Consider the following 25559-nt stretch of genomic DNA (forward strand, 5'->3'; position numbering starts at 1 on the left):
CCCACATGAGGAAGGGGAGGGCAGGAACCCCTTAAACAAGCCTTGGTGCAGCAGATAGAGCAGAGCTGGGCAGGAGGGCAGCCAGGTAAGTTCTCCCTGGGGCTCCCAGGAAAACGTCCCTCTTGAACAATGGGATCAGCGAGGCTGAGTCTCCCGGTAACTGATACCTCCACTGTGTTTGCCAGGTGCTGATAACACAGCTCAGATCAGCTCCAACAGTGCCAGATGAAACCTGGGAGCCGGCAGCACTTGTAACCTCCCAGGAGGAACCGGGCTAAGGAAGCAGGACAGCTCCGGGACCTCCAGGGGGAGAGGGAGGGACAGAGCCGTGTGCAGTGGGAAGCCTCACGTGCTGCCTTTGAAGGAGGAAGGCAGAGACTTCTGTCTGCTGACATAGATGGTATGTGAAGTAGGGGATGTAAGTCTCCAAGGACATCTCCACCTCCATCTAACAATAATTCAGGCAGTTGGAAGGTTTTACAAGATTTTCTTTCCCCATTGGGGAAATGTCACTTCAACAAAAGAGACTTTTTCACATGAAAAGCCCTGTGCCAGCAAATCTTCTGCTTAAAAGAAATTAGTATTCTGAAATCTGGGAGCTGTGGAGCTGTTTGTGTTGCCCAAACAAAGCACCCAGGCCCCCAGAGAGCAGGACTGTGCTCATCTCTCACCCACGGGCTCCTCAGCATCAGCCCAAACCCTCACTGCACAGCTCAGAGACCCAAGGTACAGCCAGCAAATGGAGCATCCTGCTGTACTCCCGTCACATTTATTAATGGCCCATCCTTCTGGGATGGAACCTGGGTGCCTGACACTCCCTGACCTCCAGCATTCCCTTGTCAGCAACAATTCACCTGTGCAGAGAGGGACTAGTGTGACCATGCCAGGGCTTTCCTGAAGACTCAGCCCCTTCCAGATAAGTGGTCCCACACTTTTATTTATTCGTAGSGTTTAAAAAGCGGGTGTTTGCCCCATTTAATGCATTATCATGGCCAGATCTCCTCCCCTRTRCTCCATAGACACAGCATTTCAGTGCTAGGCTTTAGTGTGCTGGGAGACACTTGGGCATCGTGTATTTTGCAGAATTAACCTGGAAATGGGGGTCTCACATGAGCTGCGGGAGCCTGTGAAAGGTGATGGCTGGGTCTGCAGTGTTCCATGCGAGTATCCAGCCAAAGCCTGCCAGGACCACTCTGGGCAGGCTGGTTGCAACATCCCCAGTTCCACCAAAAGTCAGCTGTGAGTTTCCAGCCTTGCTGAAGCTGTGAAGGTACCCAACAGGCACAGCCAGTCAAGGTGTGTCACATACGCCAGTGTCTTCTCTGGCCTTCCCCAGGCTGGGAATGTATGTCCCAGATCCTGCTACGAAGAATACTCGTGTGCAAGGAGTGAATTAGTCTGGGGTATCTCAGGCTGCTCGGAGCTCGCTGGCTCGCTGTCAGTCACGCTGGGAAATGGTGTGAACATATGGGCTGCTCCAGAGCCAATGTGGCTGCGCTCCCAGCACATGGCACCACAGAAAATGGGACAGTGGAGCTACAGTGAGACTCTCCCTGCCAAGCAAAGCTGAATTGGGTCTCTATGGGCCTCCTGCCCCTTCAAACACACAGCAAACTCAGCACATCTCCTATTGGCTTCAGTTCGCAATGTGCTGGTGCCCAAAAACACAACTGCCATGGGCCTGGAACCTTCCCAGCCCATGGTGTTGTGTCAGCAGCTACTCAGAGGTTTGCAGTGCTGCAGGAGCCTCACAGAACCCCAAGAAGGAGAGAAGGGCCCTGCCTGGACCCCTCTGTCCTGTGCAGTGTGTGGGCCGTGCTCTAGCACACACCCTGAGCAGAAACAATGACTGGCTATCAAAACTGCCCCAGGAACCTCATTCATGAATCCCTTTCAGTCTCGTGCCTTATTCTGGTGCACACTGGTGGAGACAGACAACTGNTTTTCTTTCCCCATTGGGGAAATGTCACTTCAACAAAAGAGACTTTTTCACATGAAAAGCCCTGTGCCAGCAAATCTTCTGCTTAAAAGAAATTAGTATTCTGAAATCTGGGAGCTGTGGAGCTGTTTGTGTTGCCCAAACAAAGCACCCAGGCCCCCAGAGAGCAGGACTGTGCTCATCTCTCACCCACGGGCTCCTCAGCATCAGCCCAAACCCCCTTTTGTGCACAGCTGTGTCACTGCACAGCTCAGAGACCCAAGGTACAGCCAGCAAATGGAGCATCCTGCTGTACTCCCGTCACATTTATTAATGGCCCATCCTTCTGGGATGGAACCTGGGTGCCTGACACTCCCTGACCTCCAGCATTCCCTTGTCAGCAACAATTCACCTGTGCAGAGAGGGACTAGTGTGACCATGCCAGGGCTTTCCTGAAGACTCAGCCCCTTCCAGATAAGTGGTCCCACACTTTTATTTATTCGTAGCGTTTAAAAAGCGGGTGTTTGCCCCATTTAATGCATTATCATGGCCAGATCTCCTCCCCTGTGCTCCATAGACACAGCATTTCAGTGCTAGGCTTTAGTGTGCTGGGAGACACTTGGGCATCGTGTATTTTGCAGAATTAACCTGGAAATGGGGGTCTCACGTGAGCTGCGGGAGCCTGTGAAAGGTGATGGCTGGGTCTGCAGTGTTCCATGCGAGTATCCAGCCAAAACCTGCCAGGACCACTCTGGGCAGGCTGGTTGCAACATCCCCAGTTCCACCAAAAGTCAGCTGTGAGTTTCCAGCCTTGCTGAAGCTGTGAAGGTACCCAACAGGCACAGCCAGTCAAGGTGTGTCACGCCAGTGTCTTCTCTGGCCTTCCCCAGGCTGGGAATGTATGTCCCAGATCCTGCTACGAAGAATACTCGCGTGCAAGGCGTGAATTAGTCTGGGGTATCTCAGGCTGCTCGGAGCTCGCTGGCTCGCTGTCAGTCACGCTGGGAAATGGTGTGAACATATGGGCTGCTCCAGAGCCAATGTGGCTGCGCTCCCAGCACATGGCACCACAGAAAATGGGACAGTGGAGCTACAGTGAGACTCTCCCTGCCAAGCAAAGCTGAATTGGGTCTCTATGGGCCTCCTGCCCCTTCAAACACACAGCAAACTCAGCACATCTCCTATTGGCTTCAGTTCGCAATGTGCTGGTGCCCAAAAACACAACTGCCATGGGCCTGGAACCTTCCCAGCCCATGGTGTTGTGTCAGCAGCTACTCAGAGGTTTGCAGTGCTGCAGGAGCCTCACAGAACCCCAAGAAGGAGAGAAGGGCCCTGCCTGGACCCCTCTGTCCTGTGCAGTGTGTGGGCCGTGCTCTAGCACACACCCTGAGCAGAAACAGTGACTGGCTATCAAAACTGCCCCAGGAACCTCATTCATGAATCCCTTTCAGTCTCGTGCCTTATTCTGGTGCACACTGGTGGAGACAGACAACTGCATCAATTTTGGAAGGTGAAAGCTTCTCCAATCCCATCCTGGCATTCAAGCCATGACTAAAGCACTTTGTAGCTCTAAATTAACCCCTCCAGATGCTGCAGAAGGTGGGCACCTGTCAAATAAGCTCTGCCCAGTGAAGGTGACTGGGGCTCAGTTTGCCAACACAGCACCAGCCACCGAGCTGTTCTCCAGCTAAGAAGCAATTTCCCAGCCCAGACGACAGGAGGTTTGTGCAGCAGGAGCAGCCAGGACTGCTGCTGTCCCCATGGACACCTTCCAGCACGGGAGGTGCCTGGCACACCGTCACTGGCTTCGAGCAGCAAAAATACCCCGGCTATTTGCCTGCTCCAGTGAGCAGTGACAGCCCAGGGTTCAGAGCTGGCTGCAGAGCCACGAGCCATTGCACAGTGCCTGGAAACCAGCAGGCTGCTGCAATCCCAGGCAGCTGCGCAGTGAGCCCCAGCCTTGCTCTGGCCACGGTGACTCCGAGGGCTTGGGAGAAAATCATGGCATGGGTGATTTTACACTGCCCAAAACGTCATGGTGGTGCCACCACTGCAAGCTGCCAGCTTTGAGTGTGAGATGCAGGGTAGCACTGCCTGCAGCAGCAGAGGCAGGGATGGATCCCCATCCAGAGACTGATCTGGAGATCTCTGCCTCCATCCTGCTGACTCACCCATTGTGGTTTGCCAGGTGCCCTGGAAGAAAACATTCCTCTGGATGAAGGATGGTCTCAGCTTGAAGGAATTGTCTTGTGGACGGCATTTATGTTCCTAAAACAGTTTGAGAGCCCCATTTGCTTGTCCTTCCTGCTCACTCTTGTTTGGATTTTTGGAAGGGGATGAAATCTTGCCTCCCCTAGAACTGAGATCTGCTCCACCAGTCTCAAAGTGGGCCAGCACAGAGAGGTGAGAGAGTGGCAATATTTGAGTTGTCAACACAGTGGGGACAGCTCCTCTGCTGCTGCACTGCAGGGCATGAGCCAAGCAGGTTTGGAAGAAAGGGACTCCCAGATTCCCGGAGTTGGGCCACCATGGCCACTCCCTCCCAGCACCGCCGCAGGTGGGCGTGAGCCCAGGCAGCAGGTCCAGGTGAAGGTCCAGCTGGAGCTGGGAGGGCACTGTCTTGTGACAGTGGCAGTGGAGGTGAACTGATCCAAGCCCAAAGAGCCGATGGCAAGTGTCAGCCCTAGCAAGAGACTGCCCAGGAGTGCAAGCCCAGGGCTGTCCCACTCCAGCGCCTGCCCTGCCCTACGTGAGCCAGACACCACGGGGTGGGAAATGCTGAGCTGTGTAACCAGAGCCAGGACATCCTGAACAGAGACAAATTCTGCTCAGGGAAATGCTGAGTTACGGGGAGGGGAAGCAAATTGTGCTCAAAGTACCGTGGTAAGATAGGGCACCGTGAAATGAGCCACGCTGAACTGTGACCAGTGCAAAGCAAATCCATTGGGAACTGCTCTTGGTCACATCTGCCAGCCCATGAAATGAAATCTTTATTCTGCCTCCTTTGACTGCTTTAAGGATATGCCCAGATTGTACTCCTAAAATTAGCTTATATTCCTGGAGCCTTGTTACTGACTGTGGTGGGAGAGGAAGGCACCTCAAACTGGGGGGACTTTGCACACACACACAGCAAGGGAAGTGCCGTGTTCACTTCTGACTCAGGCTTCTCTCAAGGCAGGGGAATGCTGCAGAGCAGGGTTTTGCGTTTTGCTTGCGGAAGAAATGCAAGTGGGTGGTGAGCAGGAGAGCTGAGAGAAGCAATAAGGGGCTTTTGCAGCACAGCAGCTTCCTAAACCTGCCTCAGCCCTCAGCCGCCTCTTGCACCACCTCCAGTGCACCCGTGTGCCCTTCACCTGTTCCATCTCCCTTCCTCTTCTCCCCTTTGTCTGCTCACCATCATTTTTCTCTTTTCCACCCATTACTGTCTGTCTTTTTTTATATTCCTGACCCTATACCTCTCTCTTTTGCTATTTTTTGGATCATCTCTATCCCTCTCACTTGCCCTCCTCAACCTTCCCTCATTCCAGAGGGACACCAGGGACCAGGGGGACCTGTCTGATGCTGGCAGGTCTGGGCTATGGGTTGCCATGGCAAAGAGCCAGAGCTCTCCATGCTAATGGAGAGCAAAGAACAGCCAAGGTGAGGTACTGGCCAAGCGCTCCAGGCCTGGCCATGCAACAGCCCCGGGAGGGACATGGGCACCCCACTGCCTTGGGCAGGGCTTTGGGCCAGCTGGGAGCACAAGCCCAGCTGTAGCCCCTGGCTAAGGGCAATTAAAAATAATGAATACCTTGCAGCAGTACAGAGCAAACCTGCCAAGCTGTGGGAGTGAGGAAGCGTGAGCACCCCCACTTCCCAGACAAGGAGTTCACACGTCGGGCTGAGCCAAACTAAAGCTGTAAGATGTGCCTGTCTGTCAGAAGCAGTGGGATGTTTGTAATCCAGCTGATTCCCACCATCCCTGCAGCTCCCATGGCTTTATTATTATCATTACTGTTGCAGGAATTATTATTTAGCATCGGGAAGAAAGAAAAGGAAATATCACCCATGTCCTTGTCACCACATTAATGCCAGCCAATCTTTTCAGCAGATACCAGGTTTCAGTCTTTCCTGCTGGGCCACATAATACAAGCTGCTCTGGGGCCGCTCCTTGTGGTGGATCTGATCCTACCAGGCAAGTGACATTTCTGTGGCTAAGGCTCAGAGCAGCAGGATGGTCCCCCATGGCCCAGCCCAGCGGGGATCACAGCGCTGGGACAGCGGCGCTGCCGCAGCCTGTCCTCAAAACTCCCTCCTGCTGGGTTTGGAGAGGCATCAGCCTTGGGTGGGAGAGAGTCACACACTCTGGCATTAGGAAAAGCTTTTTGTTCTTTAAACTGTCTTGGGCATTTAAGTCATTAAGGCAGGAAGGGCTTATTCTAAGCTAGAGGATTAGTGGGAGTTATAGGATACTCTCTGCTCTAATACTCTCTCTTTTTGCTTCAGCTGTTCCATATGTGTGAACCAAAACAATGCCACCCACATGACAAAGAAGGTCACTGCCACTCTGAGGGCCACAGGCATGGCCGTGAGGAGGGAGGTCACAGCCATCCCCACAGCCACACAGGGGATGATGAGAAGGGAGAGGAGAGGGTCACTGCCACTCCCATGGCCAGACACACGGTCATGAGAAAGCCCCAGGCCCTTCCTACACAAGTAATGTCATGGGCATGGGCATGGGAGTGGCTGTGGAAGGTGCAGCCACCTTCCACAAGCTCTGTGGGAAGTCCTCCCCATGCCCAAGGGGGCTACCACCCAACTCAGTGCAACATCATCATATTGATAGACAGTGACAGCAGGATCCTGCAAGGAGGGGAACGTGCCTGACCTCCCTATGTTCTCCGTGCTTTCAACTCGGTTGTTTCAAAACTACCACCTATTTAAACGAATCATTAACTTATTTAATGCTGCTGAAACCCGCCACCTTTCAAAAACGCTTCCCTCACCCTGCCACACAGGCCGGGGCACTTCTGGAGTGGCCCAGCCCGGGCAAGCGGAGCACAAACCGCGCAGATGAGTCACCCAAAGGATGCCCGGTGTCCCGAGCTCCCGTCCCGGACCCGCACGCTCAGCCCCATCCCCGACAGCCGGGCTGGCCCCGGGGCTCACGGCTCCCCCCGCAAGCCGCCACCGCGCTCCCTGTGCCGGCCGGCAGCGCCCCGCGCCCGCCCCGGCCTCCGCCTCCGCGGCCGCGCAAGCGCCGCGCCGAGCCGACGGCAGAGCCGAGCCGGGCAAAGCCGGCAGAGGCCCGCGCGGCAGAGCTGCGCCGGGCAGAGCCGAGCCGGGCAGAGCCGCGCCGGGCAGAGCCCCGCCGGCAAAGCCGCGCCGGGCAGAGCCGAGCCGGGCAGAGCCGCGCCGGGCAGAGCCGGGCTGGGACGCGCCGGGGCGCTGCGGCCGCCGCTCCGGAGCGTTCAGCACCGCGGGCACGGACAGCGCCCGCCCGCCGCCGGCCATGGAGCCGCGCCCGCCACGCCGCCCCGGGAAGCCGCAGCCCGAGGGGACGCGCCGCGGCCGCGGCCCCGCCTCGCCCAGGTAGGAGCTGCGGGCCGGGACGGGATGCGGAGCCGGTGCCCCGGCGGGTGGGAGCTGCCGCCACCGCCGGCTTCTGTGGTGGGAGGTGGTCGGTGCCAGCGGGTTTCCTGGGTCCGGGGATCCCCAGCCCCACCGAGGCGTGTCCCGCAGGCAGAGCCCCCCGCTGCCCGCCCAGCTGCCCGCCCGCGGTCCGGGCTCTGGCGGTGTGCGCTGCCCAACCGGGGCCCTGGTCGCTCCTGCCGTGGGCCAGGAACACCATGAGAAGCCAACCCTGCCGGCGGGGCTTCCCGGCTTGGCCTCCCGGGCACGTTTCTATCCTGCAACATGGTGAGCCCTCCCCTCCCTTCCGCAGCATCGGGAGAGCTATTGTTGGGAAGTGCAGCGTCTCAGACAGAGCCTCACTGCACTGTGGGCAAACATGGGGTTCACTCCAAAGGCCTCCCCCATAAAGCCCCGCAGCCCTGTGCCACATGCTCCCTGACCTGGTGCCTGCAGCCAGGTTGGCAGCCGCAATTTCACCCTGCTGCTCACGCAGGGTTCGCTCTCTGGTCCCCACCCTCTGCCCTAACCAAGGCTCTTCATCATCAGTGCTCAACTCATCACCAGAAAAACACAGATGGCAGAAAACACCACCTTCCTCCCGGCCTCTTTCAGACTGGGACGGCAAGGTGGGGCTTTCTTTTCCTTTCCCTTTTCATTTCACTCCTTTTTTCTTCAAAACGTGATTTTTCCCATGCAGCCAGAGCTGTTCTGGCACTGAAGGCTGGGTGGGGACCTCGAGCCCTCTGTGTCTGGCTCTGTCCCAGCACACACACCTGTACCCGCAGCAGCAGAAGCTGCCTGGGGTAAAGGTAAGGCAGTTCACACGAGTCAATGGAAAGGATTATAAAACTAAACTTTTCCTGGCAGACTACGTGGGAAGTGGAGTTTTGCAGTCTCATTAATTTTTCATGATGATTTAACATACTCAGGAGTCTCATTAACAAAAAGACTGTATTCCTGTGCATTCTCAAGGATGCACACGATCCTGCTGCTAGACTGAGAAAGCCAAACAAACAGCAACTCCTCAGGAATTGCTCAGTGCACAAGGATTTGCCGCAGCCGAAGGAGGAGACGGATTGCTCAGGAGTGCCTGTCTCTCCCTGTCAGCGAGACAGGGAGCTGGATAACGAGGTGACAGTGAAAGGCAATGAACCCTTCCCTAATCCCTGGGAAAGGGCGCTCTTATCTCCTCAGAAAACACAAGTGAAAAAGCTCTTTCTTTCTCGAGAGCTCCACTGCTGTTTTGCTGGTGGTACGTTCAAAGGGAAATTTAAATTCCATTATAAAAGCCCATTCTTAAAAAGTCATTTACAGCTCTCCAGGAAAAAGCCATTAGTCTAGATGGAAGCTGACCTATAGCACACGGGTTTCATTCAGAAAGAATTTATATTTCTTTTTCATTCAGGAAAACTTGTACAGCTGACATGCAAACAAAACCTTGCTAGAGTAAGAAAAAAAAGGGAAAAAATAAAACCAGATTTTTTTTTTGATGAATGAAATTTTGTAATTCTTAATGTCTAATTAAGCAAAGGTTCCTGGGGAAAAAGGCTCTTGCTCTAGGCAAAGGTACAGACTCCTGCCCTTTCTCTCCTTGTTTGTATGCCCCCTTGAGATTCCTCTGTCAGCAGGAGAAGTTGTAGTTTGACTCAGGCATCAGACAGCTCCATTCACTAGGTAGGTGTTTCCCATCTTTCATATGCAAAGTGCTGCTTTCCTGATCCTCTCCTTAGTATGCAAAGGAGGAGATGATCTATTAAAAAAAAAGCAGTGCTTATAGAAATGGGCTTGGGGATGAGGGTGGAATTAGCAGCCCGAGAAAGGAGCCATTCCTGCAAAAGGCTGAATATCTTTGGCTCATTTCTCTCTCAGAACCTCATGTGCTTTCCTGCTGTGTGGCTCGGGGGCAGCAAGCCCAGAGAGTGCAAAAAAATGGAGTGGCTTAGGAAAGGGAAGAGGACCCGATGCTGCCACTTCCCTGCCCCACAAAGTTCCCTCTGCCCCAGCTCGGCTCCGTGTGCTGCAGAGCGAAGCCATCCCGAGGGGAATGTGCTGGGACCAGGCAGCCAACATGGCAGCTTTCCAGCAAACCCTCCTGCTGAGGGGCTGAGGTGGGCAGGCAAAGCCTAAAGCCAGGTCCTGCAGCCACCTTCCGTGGGGCAGAAGGATGCCAGTCCCTGCAGGAGGGAGAGACCCCATGCCAGGGGTGGAGTCATGGCCTTCAGCCCTTGGCTCCTGCCACAGTCCCTGCATCCCAGCACTGCTCCACATCCCCGCAGAGCTGGAATGGCAGAAAGCTGGCTCCTTAGAAATCCTGGCCTTACCTTGCCTGGATCCTTGTGGGAAGAAGCTCCAGTCCTTTTGCTGGTTCACCACACAAGGTAGGCTCCGTGTGCCCTGGTACTCCCCGAGAGAAGCACTGCTGCACTCCGAGTGACTCGGGCAGGCCCATAAATTGGATTATTGTTCTGTCCAGACATCCCAGGGGAAGAGACGGGGAAGCAAATAGCATGAGAAACACGACTCACTGCTGTGGGTAACAGGAGCAGTTAACCCCGGTGTGTACCTTTCCCTCCACCTCCTCATTCCCTCCTTTCCCAACATCTCTCTGGTTGCATCCAGCTGAGCCTGGAGGCTGTCAGCTGCCTCTGTAGGCTTTTCTGTGGCTGAGACACCATTTCTGCCCCCTTAGACCCAAAGATATCAAATATCTGACACAGCCCATGAATGTTAAAAGTCTTTGTCAGCGCCAGCATGGCAAGCAGAGTCCAGTGTGGGGCTCTGCCCTCCCCTCCTCATGCCTGACAGCAAACAGATATCAGAATCTCCCCCCTGAAACATTTCTCCAGCACGGTTCAGGGTCCTGAGGGCTCGGAAAGGTAACAGTGACATGGTTGGAGGCAAAGAAGAACCAGCCCACGTGTCTGGTGCAGAGCTCAGCAGACCAAAGGTTAAGCTCAGCAGCACTACGGCTAATTGGGAGAGCAGCACGTGGAGACTCGACCTCTGCAGAGCTGCCAGCAGTGATTATCCCAACCCATCATTATTTGCCAGCTCCAGGTTTCCCTGGAGATTGTGGATAACCAAGGTCACATCGTCATGGAACTGGAGAGGGTTGAGCATAAGGGAATTCATATCTGGAGGGTGATTGACAGGTCTAATTGTTTAGTCTGAAAAGGAGATAATGAAGAGGAGTCACGAGTGAATGATCCAAAGTGGCCAAAGTTACCCCAGAATCTGGAGTCACTGAGCAGGCCAGGGATCGAGTTAAGAGACAAGGCGTGGGGGAAGAGCGGGACTTGACAGTGTTTCACAGCAAAGATGGCAAACAAGGAGAGTGGGATTTCATGGGGAATATTAGACTCAAAGCTACCAATGTCTGAGCAGAGAACCTGGAGGCAATCTGTGATATTTAAGACTTTGCATCTGCTTTCCCCACTGGGAGGTTTTGTAGCTGAGGTGCTTTTGGAGGGGGAATTTTTCATTGTATGGCCTCCATGCCTCTCCCTGACCACCTTCAAAGTGTATTCTTTGAAAGCCTTTTTGTTCTGTCCAGTGTTACATATTCACCCTCAGCTAAGGTAGACAGACCAATTTAGTCCCAGATTCCAGTGCAGATCCAGCAGTTTCAAGGAAAGGAAATTTTGCTTTTGCTTTGAAAAAAAAAGAACAGAAATATTGTATAGGTGTGGAACACCAAAACACAAGCTGTCAGTGCAGCAGCATCTCTGTGAATTATTATGCACTGTAGGAGAGCATCACCTATTTAAAGTGCACAGAAATTATGAAACGCAACAGGATCAAGGTAAAGAGTAACTCAGAAGCATCAAAAAGGGAGTGAGAAAAGGTCTAGACCTTGCCAAAGCATAACACTACCATGCCATCAACTCTCTGATGAAAATTCCCTGTAGTACAAAACTACAAACCCCAACCAAGTCACTGGACACCCAGGAAGAAGAGGTGATTTACAATTTAGGCTTGAGAGTGGCTCGAGGGACCCTCCAGGCCAGCTCTCCCAAACCACCTCTGCCCCTGCAGCTCCCCAGAGCTGTGGGGTTTGTGGTGTTTAGCATCTCCCCGTCAGGTTGGCTCCAGAACTCGTAGAGCAGGGCAACAACTAATAAAAGATATTTGTTGGCTACCACAAACCCTAATCTTCCCTTGGCCTGTGTGCAGTGCTGCTGCACCTGACTCCTCTCCGTGCAGGGCTGGCTCTGATGAGGCTGTAACAACCCCAGACAAGACTTCAGGTTACATCTCCTGAGCAGTTCTGCTGGCATTGCATTTGTAATCTCATGTCTGACAAGTTCTGCTCTAAAGCACCTTTACACAGAGCTCTAACACCAGTCACACACTTGAAAGGCCAGGTAATCCTGCCACTAATCCACCTGGGACAGGACAGCAAGGACTTCAAGGCCATTGTTGATGTTATTTGACAAGTTCTGTGGGTGGACTGGGATATCACTGGCACAGTCTGTTCAGGAGCTCCTGCCTCTGGCTGCACTGAACCAGCCCAAGCCTCACCAGCACTCTGGGCTGCAGAGCAGAGGCACTCCAGCTCTCTGAGTGCTGAGACCTTATCTCACTGAGCTCTGCTGGTTTTCTGGCACCTGCTTCAGCACAAAGCTGACTTCTTTCAAGCCACTTTGCATTTGCACATCAGTCATGGCTTCTGAAGTCAGTGCCATTGCAAGGAGGCCCCAGGAACATGCCACCCGTGCTGTGACTGCTGCAGCTGCTTTCTGGCTTAGAAACTAAAATTACCATTGGATGGGGCCTGATCCCTCGGGGATCCCTGTTGCTACTGGTCCCTGGGCTGGTACAGTCTGCAAGTAAAGCTGAGTGTGATGCCTGTGCCACGAGTCTCCACACCAGCACTGTAACTGCTACCACAAACATTACTCTGCTGTAATGATTTTAATGAAATAAGCCCCTTTTGTACAATCATGAAATGTAGATTATCAGTGTTGATAAACTCAATTGATGTTGCAAAGTACATAGCAGAGGCTGCCAAGGCCAATATGTCCTGCTTTCAGGAAGAAATAGGAATTTTCAAGCAATACTGAGCTAATACTATTCTTCAAATCCTTTTGTCATTAAACTTGGGTACAACTCCAGAGACCTGTAATTGCTAGAATTCTGTCTTTTTCCATGGCTGTGTAAAAAGAAATGAGAGGGACTCTGCAAGTTTTACAAAACATTCCTTCCCCAACTTCTTACCTTCTTTTTTCCCCACATCACATCAGGTGCCTCAGGCTAAAGTTCATCTCGCTGCAGTCCTGCTCCAGCCCTCATAATTCTTTGATGACTTGAGACACTTTGTGGTTCTGGCTGGCCCAAACTGTTCATCCTATTTAATCCTTGAGGCCAGACACTGCAGTGAGACACATAATTCAGCTGCAGAGACCATGGCACGTGCTCTGAACAAGGACCAGGACTGCTGGTGTTTGCATCCGTTGAGACAGCAATTCCTAAGGCACTTGGGGGGGGCAGAGGGACCTCAGTCTATGGTGTGTGAAGGGATTTTTGGTGTCACACAGATTAAGCAGTCCTTCAAAGTATTAGTCAAACTTTCTCTAAGCAAAACCTCTCAGGCTCCATAAATCAAGAACTATAAGAATGCAATAATGTTTTAAATTCCTTGGAGAAAACAAAGTATATCTTGCAGAGACCTCATTATTTGGGAACTGGAGCCTCCAAGTGTTTTGTCTCAGTAAACTGAGTATCCTGAGGAAAGTCAAGTTTCAAAAGATCTTTAGAGATCCCTTCCTACAAGGCAAGACCCATAAATTCAGTTGCTATCATCCTCGGGACATCTGTGTACAAAATGTTCCTGAAGAGCCCAGTGGAGCCTGCAGGACATGGGAGCCATCAGGGAATGTGCCAGGCTGGAGGCTGAAGCCCCTGTTACAGTCACATGCACCGGGTTCACTGCTGGGCTGTGCCAGTGCCAGGGATGACTCACTCTCCTGCTGTCCCGACGTGGAGCAGCGCCAGTCCTTCTGCAGAGCAATCACACTAATTAATCCTCCCAGGAAGCACAGATAATTGAGTGGTTTCTTCACATGCAGATTCCTTTGGTTTGTGTCCCCAGGGCTCTGTAATCCCTCCATGGTCCCGAGTTAGGACCCTGCCATTATCACCAGTCAGCGTGTTCAGCCCCCTCCACAGTGAAATGTCTTGGAGAATTGTTTGGGGGTATTACCCAATGTCCCAAACTTTTGGAGCAACACACACAAAGATGTGATGGATTCCAGGATTCTCCATCACCTGGGATCCCTGAGTGAGTCACAGATGTCTTTATAAAAAGCGTAATGCAGCTCAGCCCTGAGGCTGGCTCAGTACAGCACACAGTGGGTGAGGTTTGACATTTGTGTTCCGTGGGAGGGCTGTGAAAGTCTCCAGCTCTCAGGATGCAGCCTTTCAGCCTCCCGCTCTTTTACCTTCCCTTCGTTTCTCTCACAGAGAAAAACAAAATACAGGACCTTGCCAGACCTGCCTTGCCATGCCAGAGATCGGGAACGCTGAGCTCAGCTACAGCGGCACTTCCTGGGAAAGGATCTGCCCAGTCCATCACTGCCCCGTCCCCGCGTCCCCCAGGCTGGGGGGGGACACCCTGCCCTCCTCCAGCCACACGCTTGGGCCAGTCTCCACCCAGTCCAACGGCCAGGTGCCATCAAGCTCCCAGGACTTGCAGCAGCACCACCTGTACCACCCCTGCAGCCAGGAGGAACCCCAGGGCAGCTACGGCCTGCCCTCGCTCCCTGGGCACGGCGAGAGGCCCGTGCTGTGCTCCCACCTTTCCAGCGGGGAGCCCGTGCCAGATTCCCACCCTGAGGCCTCAGAAACGCCCTGGAAACAGTGGTCCCCGGGGCAGCGGCGGCCGGTGCAGCACCACGTTGTCACAGTCAGGTAAGAGGCACGTGGAGAGAGGCTCCAAAAGCACCTCCCGGACTAGGGGGTGGGAAGCGGGAGGGATGAGCAGGGTCTGAGTGAGGAGGCACCAAACATGGGTTTGCTCTTCAGCTGGGGGCAGCAGCTGCCCCAGAAGGCACAGAGGGATCCGGTCTGCTCTCCGCCTCTGTAGTGGGTGTACACAGAGCTGCCATTTCCACAGCACGGACAGCAGGGATTTCCTTCTCAAGGGACTCGCTGGCTAAAGCCAAGGTCACCCGGCTGCTCCCAGGTCACACAGCTGTGATTATGCCCATCTTCTGTGGCCTTTGTATTTTCTCCTGTCACACTCCAAGCCACCCAGTTGCCAATCCTTTATCTTGGCAGAGTGATAGGAGCAGAGTTCATTTCTTTTCCTGCCCCTGCGGAAGCTTCTGCCTGTGCTGGAAGGGAGTGGCCGCCGAGGGTACGGGCTGGCTACAGCTGGGCAGTGAGAGATACAAAAGGGAGAAGATCAGCTGGTTTTGCAGGCTGGGAATCACCAAAGGTGTTGGCAATGCCAGAATCGGGCAAACCTCATTTGTAAGCAGAGCTGGGACAACAGCCTGAGCTGGACCCTCTGCTCCTCCCAGCCAGCACCATCCTTCCCGGGTCCCTCCTGGAGTCCACTCTTGGCACTAGAGACCCTGAGCCCTTTGCAGCCGTAGCCACTGAATCCTGACAAAAGATGGCACAGGATTCCTTCCTTGCCTGTATACAGCACTGCAGGCTTAGGCACAAAAGCCCTTTACAGTCTCATTTTCCAGCCATTAACAGAGGATTTAATTTGCTTGTTTGCAGTGTAGAGCAACTACAGTCGGAGCCTGGATCCTTTTCCTGGATCCTTTTTCGCTCACAGGCTATCAACAAAATTGCCAACCACGTCCTCCATAACAGGTTATTTAAGTAGGAAACACAGCTGGATTGCAAATCCCTGGCAGCATGTGCAGCACCAGCAGTCAGAAAAGTGATAACATAATAATGCCAGAATGGGGTTTTTAATCCAAGCAAATCTGCTTGAGGAGCTATTGTGAGGGAATTAGCACAGGATGGGCAGCACGCTGCCGGGAAGAGACCTCGCTTTGATAATCTGGGGGGGATTTTGCTTCGCTCCTCTCTCTCTCTCCTGAATCTACAGAGCATTAGTGTGATGAGGGAAACACAGTACACTTATTACACGAGTCACTGAGAGTGACTGTGCCACGGGGAACTCTGCTCCGCTGCTTTCCCATTTCTCCCACTCATAGCAAGGCCAGGAAGGAGGAGTTGCCTCAAGGTCACCAGTTGGGTGCTGGGAGGGAGCAGGGCCATCTGTCCCACGAAGATGCCGCAGCACCTTCTCCCAGCTTAAGCAGGAGTGTGGGAGGAGGGTGAGAGGAGAAGGGAGCTCTGGCTGTGGGAAGCTCGGCACAGCTACGGAGAGAGGTGGGAGCAGTTCTCTGGAAGCTGTGCTCAGCCCAAAGCCATTCCAGGCCAGGGAATGTTTCAAGGGGACATTTCAGTGGAGACAGCAGAACAAAAGGTCCTGCAGATATGTGACCCACTGAGGTGTAGCTTTTCTGTCAGAATGCCGGTGGAAAGCTTGTCCTCAGGGATTCATTAACAAACCTTGGATCCCCTGGGGAAGGCTTCTTTATTTCTTTCCTCAGAGCCCTACAAGTAGGAGTAACAAATGCTCCTGTGTGAATATAATCATGGTAAAATAATTTTAGCAGCTCCACTGGCCTTCTGCTCCTCTAGCCTGGAAAAATACTGTCTTTGGAGGGGCCTGGGAAACAAATCAGAGCCACCTTTGGGGAAAATCCTCGCCGAGCTGAACAGGATTTAAAAGCTATCTATAAGCATTGCCAGCCCAACTCATGAGATTTAATAAAGAGGTTTGCTTATGTCAAGAAACAATTTAAGAATTCAGCAGGAAAGCACTTAAACCAGACAGATTTTCATGGATAAGAGCTGCACGGAGATTTCTATGGGATTGCATTGCTAATGTCCAATACACTCTGCGGGGTTTTCTTAGAGGGGCAAAATGAGGAGCCTACATGGCTTCCCAGCCTTTTGGATCAAATGGGAGAGACAGAGGCTCTGTTACTCATTAAACTAATTCACACAGTGCCAGGCCTGTGTCAGCATTGGCTCAGCTTGGTGCCTACAGCCCTGCAAGGGTTAACCTGCTCAGACCAGTGCAGCACTACAATAAATGAACACATCTCTTTTTTTTTCTGTCTGCAGACACGACAAAGCTTTCAGGATGCCAAAAAGGTATGTTTAACAGCAAAAGCTTCCTGCCCTTCTACCCTGTGTGATCAGTGCTCTCCCACCCTGCTACCAGAAAGCAGAGTGTCACTGGGGGTGACATCCTGCCAGGCCCAGCTCCAGAGGGGAGGGCAGTGCTCCTGGGGCTTCCCACTCCTTGGGAAAATCTCCATTTGCACCTGAGATCAATTTAACCTGAATTAATGAACAGCAACGCTGTCTCAGTAGCTGTTCTTGGGCAGGTGCCTGGCTCTAACCCATACAGTAGCTTTGTAGATATATGGATATAATAATCCTATATATGTGTGTGTGTATGTATATGTGTGTATATATATATATACATGTATGTATATTTATACATGATTAATCCAGTTTGTCCTACCAGATGAGCAATAAGCAGGAGAGCCCACCCATGAACTAAATTCATCTTTTCAAAAGACAGAGGATTTTAAATACATTTCTCCAAATTAAAACAATTTCATTGCTTTCTACTTCCGTTTAAAAGCTGATTTTGGTTTGGAAGATTTGGATAAGTATCTTCCATCATCAGACACTGGAACTGATTCCTTTTCTTTCTCTCTCCTTTTTTTCTGTTAATGTGACATGGAAGCACCCAAAACAGCCTTCAGAAATTAAGTACTTTAATGCATAAAGGGCAATTTTTGTTCATTTTCAACAGCAAAGACTTCATCTATGAAAACAAATTTGATAAGGCAGTTGTAAATTGAAAAAAAATACAAAAAAAATCAAAAGTCATGTGAAAAGGTGTTTGAAGTGCTTGTGATGATTTCTAATGGTGAAATAGCTGCAGTGGAGTCAGAGGCAAGAGGAGCAAAAGAGCAGGCAAACAGGAACATTCCACCTCAAACAATGTTCATAAATATTTCACTTCCCTTCACAAATATTTGTGAATTTCAATACCTGAAACCCAGATATTTGTCAATTATTTATCGACAAAGAATTTCTCATATTTCAGAAATACATCAGAACAAAGGACTGCCTAGAACCTGCCAAACCAGAGCAGGAACCCATTCTGCTATCTTACATCTCAACACGTATTTTTGAGGAAGACAAAAATCTTGATGCAGCAAAACCTGCACTGGTGAAAAAAACTGTGGGAGAGTAACTTCCATAGATCATCCTTTATGGGAGACAATTTGCACCAAAATAAAAATAGAGCTTGGATTGAAAATTTTACCCCAGCTCTTTCAGAATAAAAGTAACTGGAAAAAATAGTTTGATCAGAGGAAGCTGCTTCTCTGGAAGAGTTTTGATGGCATAGAAATGTCATTAAAAATGGGTGAAATGTCATTAAAATTATATATATTGTACTGAATATGTATGAATTTAGACCAATGTCTAAATATATGAATGTAGACCAATGACAATGGACTTGCTTGGGTTATTTGCCTTCAGGGGACTCTTCAGAATAGCCCAAAGACTTCTCAGGGTCCCCAGGCTGGAAATCTGCAGCCCAAACTGTTGCAGCCACCAGCTGACATTGCACAACGGGGGGGGGAAAAAGGAAGAAGCTCTTTTTAAATGCAATCTTTGAAGTTAAACATTTAAAGCTTCATTTTGCCCTAGGACACAAGAGCCTGGTTTTTATTATTTTGGATTGAAAAAGCAGGAAAATGCAGCGAGGCAAAATGTAATTACCCGAGTTAATTAGAGCGGCCTGCAAACATCCAGTTAGAGGTGTAATATGTTCATTAACAGCTGTACTAGAGCCTCCAAGCCTCGCAATAAATGACGGCTTGAAGCAGAAACCCTGATTTTTTCCTTCCTGTTCCTAACACCTCGTTGGTGGGACAGCAGGTTGGGTGCCCGAGAGGTCTTTAACAGCTCGTGTTCTGTGCTCCTGTTGGTTGCAGTTACTCCCAGCTGGTGGCGGAGTGGCCGCTGGCCGTGCTGGGGCTGTGCTCAGTCACAGCCGTGCTCTGCACCGTCGCTGGGCTGCTCGTCGGGAACCTGCCTGACTTCTCAGAACCCTTAATGGTAAGTCCCTGCAGCTGATACCTCGACAGGGACATAAGGAAAATGCACGGCCAAGCCGGGATACCATCCCTCCAGGACGAGCAGAATGTGTCAGCCCCGCACAGCTGCCCCTCTGGCACACAGGGAGAGCACAGCCCGCGCCAGTGGCAGCCACCAGCCCACCCCTCAGCTGTGCTCTGCACTCCCACCAGTGCCCTCCCTCGGGGGTGGAGACACTGCCAGCACAAACTGGGATTGCTCCCTTTGCTCCCCTTCCACAGCTGGAAGGCTGGGGTCACCCCCAGGCTGGGCAGAGATTGGATGGAGGATCTGGCTTTGCTTCCTACAGCCTGTGCACGAGGCTCTAGAAACAGAGAGCCTGCCCTGTTCTGAGCACTACACAGAGTCCTGTTTTCCATGCAGAATCCCACACTCCCTAAAGTCATCCCTGCCTCCAGTTAATGGAGGAATCCTGAAAAAATAAGATTACACTAGAGTTCGTCCATGAAGTGGAAAATCAGTGCCATTTCTGTAAGGGACCATTACACTTGAAAAGGAGAAGAGTCTTAGGATATCAGGGAGAGAGAATTGTAGCCATTGCTGCGGAGAAGGGAAAGGAGACATATTTTTTCTCTCGTGTCTGGGATGCAGTAGTTCCAGGGGAAGTTGAACTTGTGTCTCTGTCCAAGATGCAGTAATACAGTTTCTGTGTCTCAGAGGAAGCCTAAGGACAGCTGAGTGAAGTGTGAGTGGTGACAAAGCCCTTTTCCTTGAGCAGGGATTCGAGCCACGAGACACTGACATTGGCAGGAAGCTCGTTGTGTGGAGGAATGTCGAGAGCCACACGGGCTACAAGAAGACCTTCTCCCTTTCTCCCTATGCCAAGAAGAAAAGGTATTTGGGTTTGGTTTGGGGGGGTTGAGGGAGATGTTGACTGTAAAGGCACACATTCAATATTCCAAGATATCTACGTGAAGTATAATATATATCCTGCACTCAAAAGTGACCAGGACCCTGCAGAGTTTGAAGTCTGTGTGCCTGCAATGGATTTGGATTCCCTATTGCTGTGTGTGGCACCAGGCCCTTGTCAGTGAATGTGACTCAGGGCCAGATGATCTCCAGATAGTAGCAATAATTATTAACAATAATCTGCTCTTTGCTAGCTATGATGACCTTGGCATGGGCAGAGGCCAGAAGGCTGCTCAGGGAGAACAAGCAGCGAGGACACGGAGAATGGTGGAAACAAGCTACGGAGCAGATGGATTCTTCTGTGGCCCCCCAGGTGAGGGGAATGTCGACGGGGCCGTAAGTGCTGCACACCCAGAACCCGAGTGACGGAATTGTCAGAGTGGGACACGGGGAATACCCTGAAATGGCTCTAAGCAAGCAGTGTGCGCAATTCCACATGGGAGAGCTCTGATAGTGCCCTCCCAGCACTTCAGAACTGAGTGGTCAGAAAAGGCTTGTCCAGAAATTCTGGAGAAGAATTGTTCCTCCTTCTTAACCCTTTGCCATACTTCTGGTTTTCCCTCTAGAAATATCCCTTAAAAGCACATGTTAAAGGACTAATGTTTTTACCATTTACCCACATCCAAAGTGAATCCTCTGAAAACACAGCGCATGCTCCCCTCCCTCTCTGCTCCCACTCCCTCTCTGTTCCTTCTTTTATTCTTGAAAAATGTAAATGGCAGATGGGCAAGGAGCAGAGCTGAGGTCACACGAGACAGATGCTACCACTCACTGCTGTCTTGTGACCTGCATCCCTGCAGGGAGCCCTCCAGAGCAGTCCTGTGGACACTGAGATACACACAGATACTTTGCTTTTTCCATGAACAGAGAGTCTACTCCAAACAGCCTGGCTGATTAATTTTCATCAGCTAATCATTTTCTTTAATATTTTTTTTCTTCTTTATTTCAGAAAAGAGCTATTCCCAGCTGGTATTTATGTCCACAACTGCTGGGAGCTTATGGAACTTGCAAGCTATTCAGTCTATGTGTCAAATGGAACAAGACAAGGTCAGTGATGGCAGCAAGAACACATGTACAGGCTGTCTCTTTTCTGTCTGCCACAATTTTTGATGTCTAGCTGAGAGGATGCCAAACAGAAAGAACGTGAGCTACACAACAGGTTTCACCTGGAGGATTCCAAAGCATTTCATCTCCTTGGCAATACAGGGATGATCCCACCTGCCAGTTGCAAATTAAACAAGAATAAACGGACACTGAACAAGAGCTGGTCTGGGAGCCAAAGGTGTTCCTCAGAAGCTGCTGAGGATTTTGGGCAGCAGAACCTAATTATGGAAATGGAACTATCAGCTTGGACACCGGCAGCAAGTTTTAAAAGTGGGAGTTCTAATGGGATTAGCTGCATTTGCCATAGGAGCCAAATTTGAAAACCTGTGGTTATAAAACATAAATAATGGACAAGGTTTAATTTTTGGAAAAGGCAAATGGTGTTTGGGATTTGTCTTTGGGAGGATGGCAAGGGATGGCTGGTACACCTGGGGGGAAAAGGAAAGGGGAAAGGAGAAAGGGGAAAAGGGGAAAGGGGAGGATAGGACAGAAGAAGGAGTAGGGAGGATTACTGCAGGGAACAAGGAACACACTGGAGTCTGCCCTGATGCCCCTGGTCTGTTTTCCAGATCCGCTCCCACGTGCATTTTCGAGACCTCTGCCAGCGCACAGAAGCCAACGAATGCTGCCCGAGCTGGTCCCTGGGGAACTACATCGCTGTCCTGTACAACAGGTCTTCGTGCCTGGAGATAACCCAGGGAGACATCTCCCACACCCTGGCCCTGCTCCGTGCCTGTGCTCCAGACTACCACAGAGGTGTCCTCACCCCGTCCTGCATAGGCCCTGCGGCCGTCAGACAGAAACACTCCCAGTGTGCCCAAGTCCCAGAAAAATGTACCCGCTTCAATGCCATCTACCAACTGCTTCACTTCCTGGTCGACAGGGACTTTCTCAGCCCCCAGACGATGGAGTACCAAGTGCCCTCTCTCAAATACAGCCTGCTCTTCCTGCCTACAAGAAAAGGTGCATCGATGATGGGGATCTACTTAGACAACCTTGAAACCTGGGATCTGTTTGATAACTACACCTCTATCACTGGAATGGACCTGGGCCTTAAACAGAAACTGTTCCATCACTACCTTTTACTGGATACTAAGTATCCAGTACTTGCAATATTAGCTATTTTTCTAAGCATTTCTTTTTATTTACGCTCACTCTTTATTACCTTGATGGTCCTGCTTGCTGTTGTCAGTTCTTTGATGATCTCCTACTTCTTGTACAAGGTGGCCTTTAGATTCACCTACTTCCCTTTTGTGAACCTGACAGCAGTCATCGTTCTCAGCAGCATTTGTGCCAACCACACCTTTGTCTTCTTCGACCTGTGGAACCTCAGCAAGAGCCAGAACCCTTTGGCCGGGCTCGCTCAGTGGGTGAGTCAAACCATGCACCACTTTGGGTACCTCATGCTGGCCTCGTGCTTCACGACGGGCGCCGCCTTCTACGCCAGCTACATCAGCAACATCACAGCCATCCGCTGCTTCGCCGTCTACATGGGCACCTCGGTGCTGGTGAACCTGCTGTTCATGCTGACCTGGCTCCCCTCCTCGGCCGTGCTCTACGAGCGCTACGTCGCAACCGCCTGCGTTTACAAGCCAGAAGCCTACTGGAACAACAGCGGCCACAAGAGAGTCGCTCTCTCCCTCCATTACATCCTCAGGGGGCTCCAGAACACGCTGTCTGAAACCTCCAAGCTGCTCTTTGAAAAGCTCCTGCCTTGCGGCGTCATCAAGTTTCGGTACATCTGGATCTGCTGGTTTGCTGCCTTAGCCATTGGAGGTGCCTACATTTCCTGCTCCAACCCCAAACTCAAGCTCCCTACCCTGGAGACATCATCTGTCCAGGTGTTCAGGCTGAGCCACCCCTTCGAGAGGTACGACTCCGAGTACTGCCACCAGTTCATGTTCGAGAGGCTGGAGCGCGGAGAAGGGCAGCGTATGCCCGTCACCATAGTCTGGGGCGTTCTGCCTGTGGACAACGGGGACCATTTCAACCCAAAAAGCAACGGCACTCTAGTGAAAGACACCACCTTCACAATCCAAAACCCCGATGCCCAGAAGTGGCTCCTCGAATTCTGCCAAAAAGTGAAGAACAAAACATTCTATTACCCTGACACGGAGCAAAAGTCTACTGTGTGCTTCATGGAGGAGTTCCTCAGGTGGATGGACAGCCGCCAGTGCTCCCAGCGAGACCACAGCTTCAACCTTTGCTGTAACCACTTCTCTTTCCCTTACAGAAGCGAAGTCTTCGTGCACTGCATCAAAATGATGCTCCTGGAAGAGGGCAGGGAAGGGGCAGAAACGTATGACCTGGGCCTCAGGTTTGATGAGGAGGGAAATCTCACTGCCTTAGTGCTGCAGTTTCAAACTGTTTACCACTATAGCTTCAACTACAGCAAATCCAAACAATTTTATGAGGAAATCAGCCTCTGGGTAACAGAGGAAATGAAAACTGCCCCCGTGGGGCTTCAGAACGGATGGTTTACCAGTAAACTAGAGCTGTACAACCTGCAGGACAGCCTCAGCACAGAAACCATGGTGGTCATGGGGCTCTCCATAGCAGTTTCCTTCGTGGTGCTGCTGCTCACTACCTGGAACGTCCTCCTTAGTGTTTTCTCTGTCACTGCCATCGCGGGGACCGTCCTGGTCACCATTGGCCTTTTGGTCCTCTTGGAGTGGCAGCTCAATGCAGTGGAGTCTCTCTTCATTTCGGCTGCAGTAGGTCTCTCTGTTGACTTCACCGTCAACTACTGCATCTCCTACCACCTGTGCCCCCATTCCGACCGCCTGAGCCGAGTGGCCTTTTCCCTGAAGCAGATGAGCTGTGCCACGGCCATGGCAGCTTCCGCTCTCTTCTCTGCAGGGGTCATCATGTTGCCTGCCACGGTCCTGGCGTACAGGAAGCTGGGGATATTCGTCATGATGATCAATTGTATCAGCTGTGGGTTCGCCAGCTTCTTCTTCCAGTCGCTCTGCTGCTTCTTCGGCCCGGAGAAGAACTGTGGGCAGATCCTCTGGCCTTGTGCCCACACCATGAAAGACTACACCGATGACTCCGGGCTGAACGGAAACTTTGCCTGTGGGGGCAGCGAGAAGCAAAACCGGTTGCGGAAGGTCCAGGAAGCCAACACTGCAAATGAGCAATACGAGCTCCAGCCCTTGTCCAGGAAACTCAGCGACAGTTTTGACAACAGCACTTCCACGAGCAAGCTGTCCAACCGGCCCTCTGTGCTCTCTGAAGACACACAGGTTGAAGACAACAGATGCCCCCGAGGGGGAACGCACCCCTCCCTGGACAGAGAGAGACAGAGCCTGCAGGAGACCCTTGGAGACCAGCAGGTCGGCCTGTGCCAGTGTCCCGCCCTACAAACTTCCTCTCCTTACAAGCACAGCACCTCGGAAGCAGAAATTCACAGGGAGAGACTCTGCCGAGATTGTCGCTGTCAAAAGTACGGTCTGAAAGCGTGGGACGGGTCTGGGCTGGACCACACCCAGCCGGCTGGCACGGAAGAAGACGGGCAGCTCAATAAATCCCAGTGTTCCAGCGACACTGCCCAGCAGCAGCCAGACTATACCTCAGAGCGCAGCCCCCTCCCTGCTGCTGACATCTACAAAATTCACAGATGCCTTTGTTCCCTCGGCAGCTCCTTTGACATGCTCAACATCTCCAGCGAGACGTCGATCAGTGATTTCGAGCAGGGCCTGAAGCTTGCTGAGTCAGCCAGCTCCTGTCCCGATGCCTTGGAGCTGTCTGACTCCTACGGTAACGCAGAGAGAGGTTACCTGAACGGCAAGAGAGATACCCTGCGGCTGGACCTGAGGGAGACTGTCTTTGATGTCTCTCCGGCAGCGTCACAGCAGAACAGCTCCTCGTGGAAAAATCGGTTTGGATTGGGGAGCGAGGGGCCGGTCGTGTTACCCAACAGCCAACCAGACATGCCTGATGTTTGGATCAAACGATCCAGCGCACAAAGCTCTGGCTACAACAGCTGAAACCTGGCAGAGAGCAAAGATGCTGCTGGGGAACGGGCAAGTCCAAATCTCCTTGGAACTGTAAATATCAGTTTTTTCCTCCCACCTCTCCCAGAGCTGAGACTATTTCTTAGTATTTCAGCTGCGCAAACACCTGTGTTTCCACAGAACCAGCAGATCTGATGCTAGTGAGAGGATGACAGAGCAATTCTCACCGAGTACAAGCCTCTGACCCTCCAGTGTCTGGTGCCATGTTACAGCTGTTCTGCAGGACTTATCGAGTAAACCTGGTTTGCCATTTCCTACAAGGTGAATAGATTTTGGTTTCTTGTCGAGGTCACAGAGGAGAGAAATAATGAGGTGAAGCTCCAGGTATTTAAGGACAGAGAAAGAGAGCTCATGTTAAAAAAAAAAAAAAATCCCAAACTAAACTACTGGCAATCTAGATATTGTAAAGTGTACGGTTAATTAAAGAAAAGAAAGTCTTTCATTTTCTACTTTATGCAAAGCCCAGGTTCACAGACCTCATCAAAATAACTCAGATATTACAAAAAATCCCCTCGAGGCTTCTGAGTTGACACAGCCTCTTCCTGATCATGGAGGGGCTGCAGAATCCAGCCCAAATCTATTTCCAGTACCAACTCCAATTTGTTTTATCTGAAGGAATTCTAGTACTGCCAAAGATTTTCAGTGCGAATTTCCCCCTTGAGAAAAGAGTGCTCGTCCCCTCTGTGATTCGGGTGCTTTCTATGTCCTCCTCACAGCCTGTTCCCACTCAAGGCATTCCCCACAAACACATAACTTTTTAAAATTCACATATCTAGTGA

At 51.6% G+C, this 25559-nt stretch overlaps 1 protein-coding gene across 2 annotated transcripts; it reads left to right on the forward strand.

Annotated features, from left to right (window-relative positions):
- The first annotated feature begins 13909 nt into the window (after positions 1-13909).
- On the forward strand, positions 13910-25261 carry DISP2 (dispatched RND transporter family member 2). 2 transcript variants are annotated; one of them, XM_008926456.4, is made up of 7 exons: positions 13910-14440; positions 16691-16720; positions 18589-18712; positions 19470-19585; positions 19855-19973; positions 20610-20707; positions 21334-25261. In XM_008926456.4, exons 1-7 carry the CDS (start codon positions 14034-14036, stop codon positions 24751-24753), a joined length of 4314 nt encoding a protein of 1437 aa, XP_008924704.3. In that variant the 5' UTR covers positions 13910-14033; the 3' UTR covers positions 24754-25261. The 2 variants fall into 2 exon arrangements, 1 of the variants encoding a protein (XP_008924704.3); XR_001922011.2 differs by lacking the exon at positions 13910-14440 and having other exon boundaries at positions 16698-16720; positions 21334-24813; positions 24901-25261.
- Positions 25262-25559: the final 298 nt, after the last annotated feature.

Source organism: Manacus vitellinus, unplaced genomic scaffold (genome assembly GCF_001715985.3).
Source record: "Manacus vitellinus isolate BGI_N305 unplaced genomic scaffold, ASM171598v3 scaffold_63_pilon, whole genome shotgun sequence".
Taxonomy (NCBI): domain Eukaryota; kingdom Metazoa; phylum Chordata; class Aves; order Passeriformes; family Pipridae; genus Manacus; species Manacus vitellinus.

Excerpts from the sequence above, each read along its gene's own strand:
- DISP2 (XM_008926456.4), top strand. The coding sequence starts at position 14,034 with ATGCCAGAGATCGGGAACGCTGAGCTCAGCTACAGCGGCACTTCCTGG. Across the intron at positions 16,721-18,588 it reads GCTTTCAGGATGCCAAAAAG|TTACTCCCAGCTGGTGGCGG; the intron begins GTATGTTTAACA and ends TGTTGGTTGCAG. Across the intron at positions 20,708-21,333 it reads GTCAAATGGAACAAGACAAG|ATCCGCTCCCACGTGCATTT; the intron begins GTCAGTGATGGC and ends TCTGTTTTCCAG.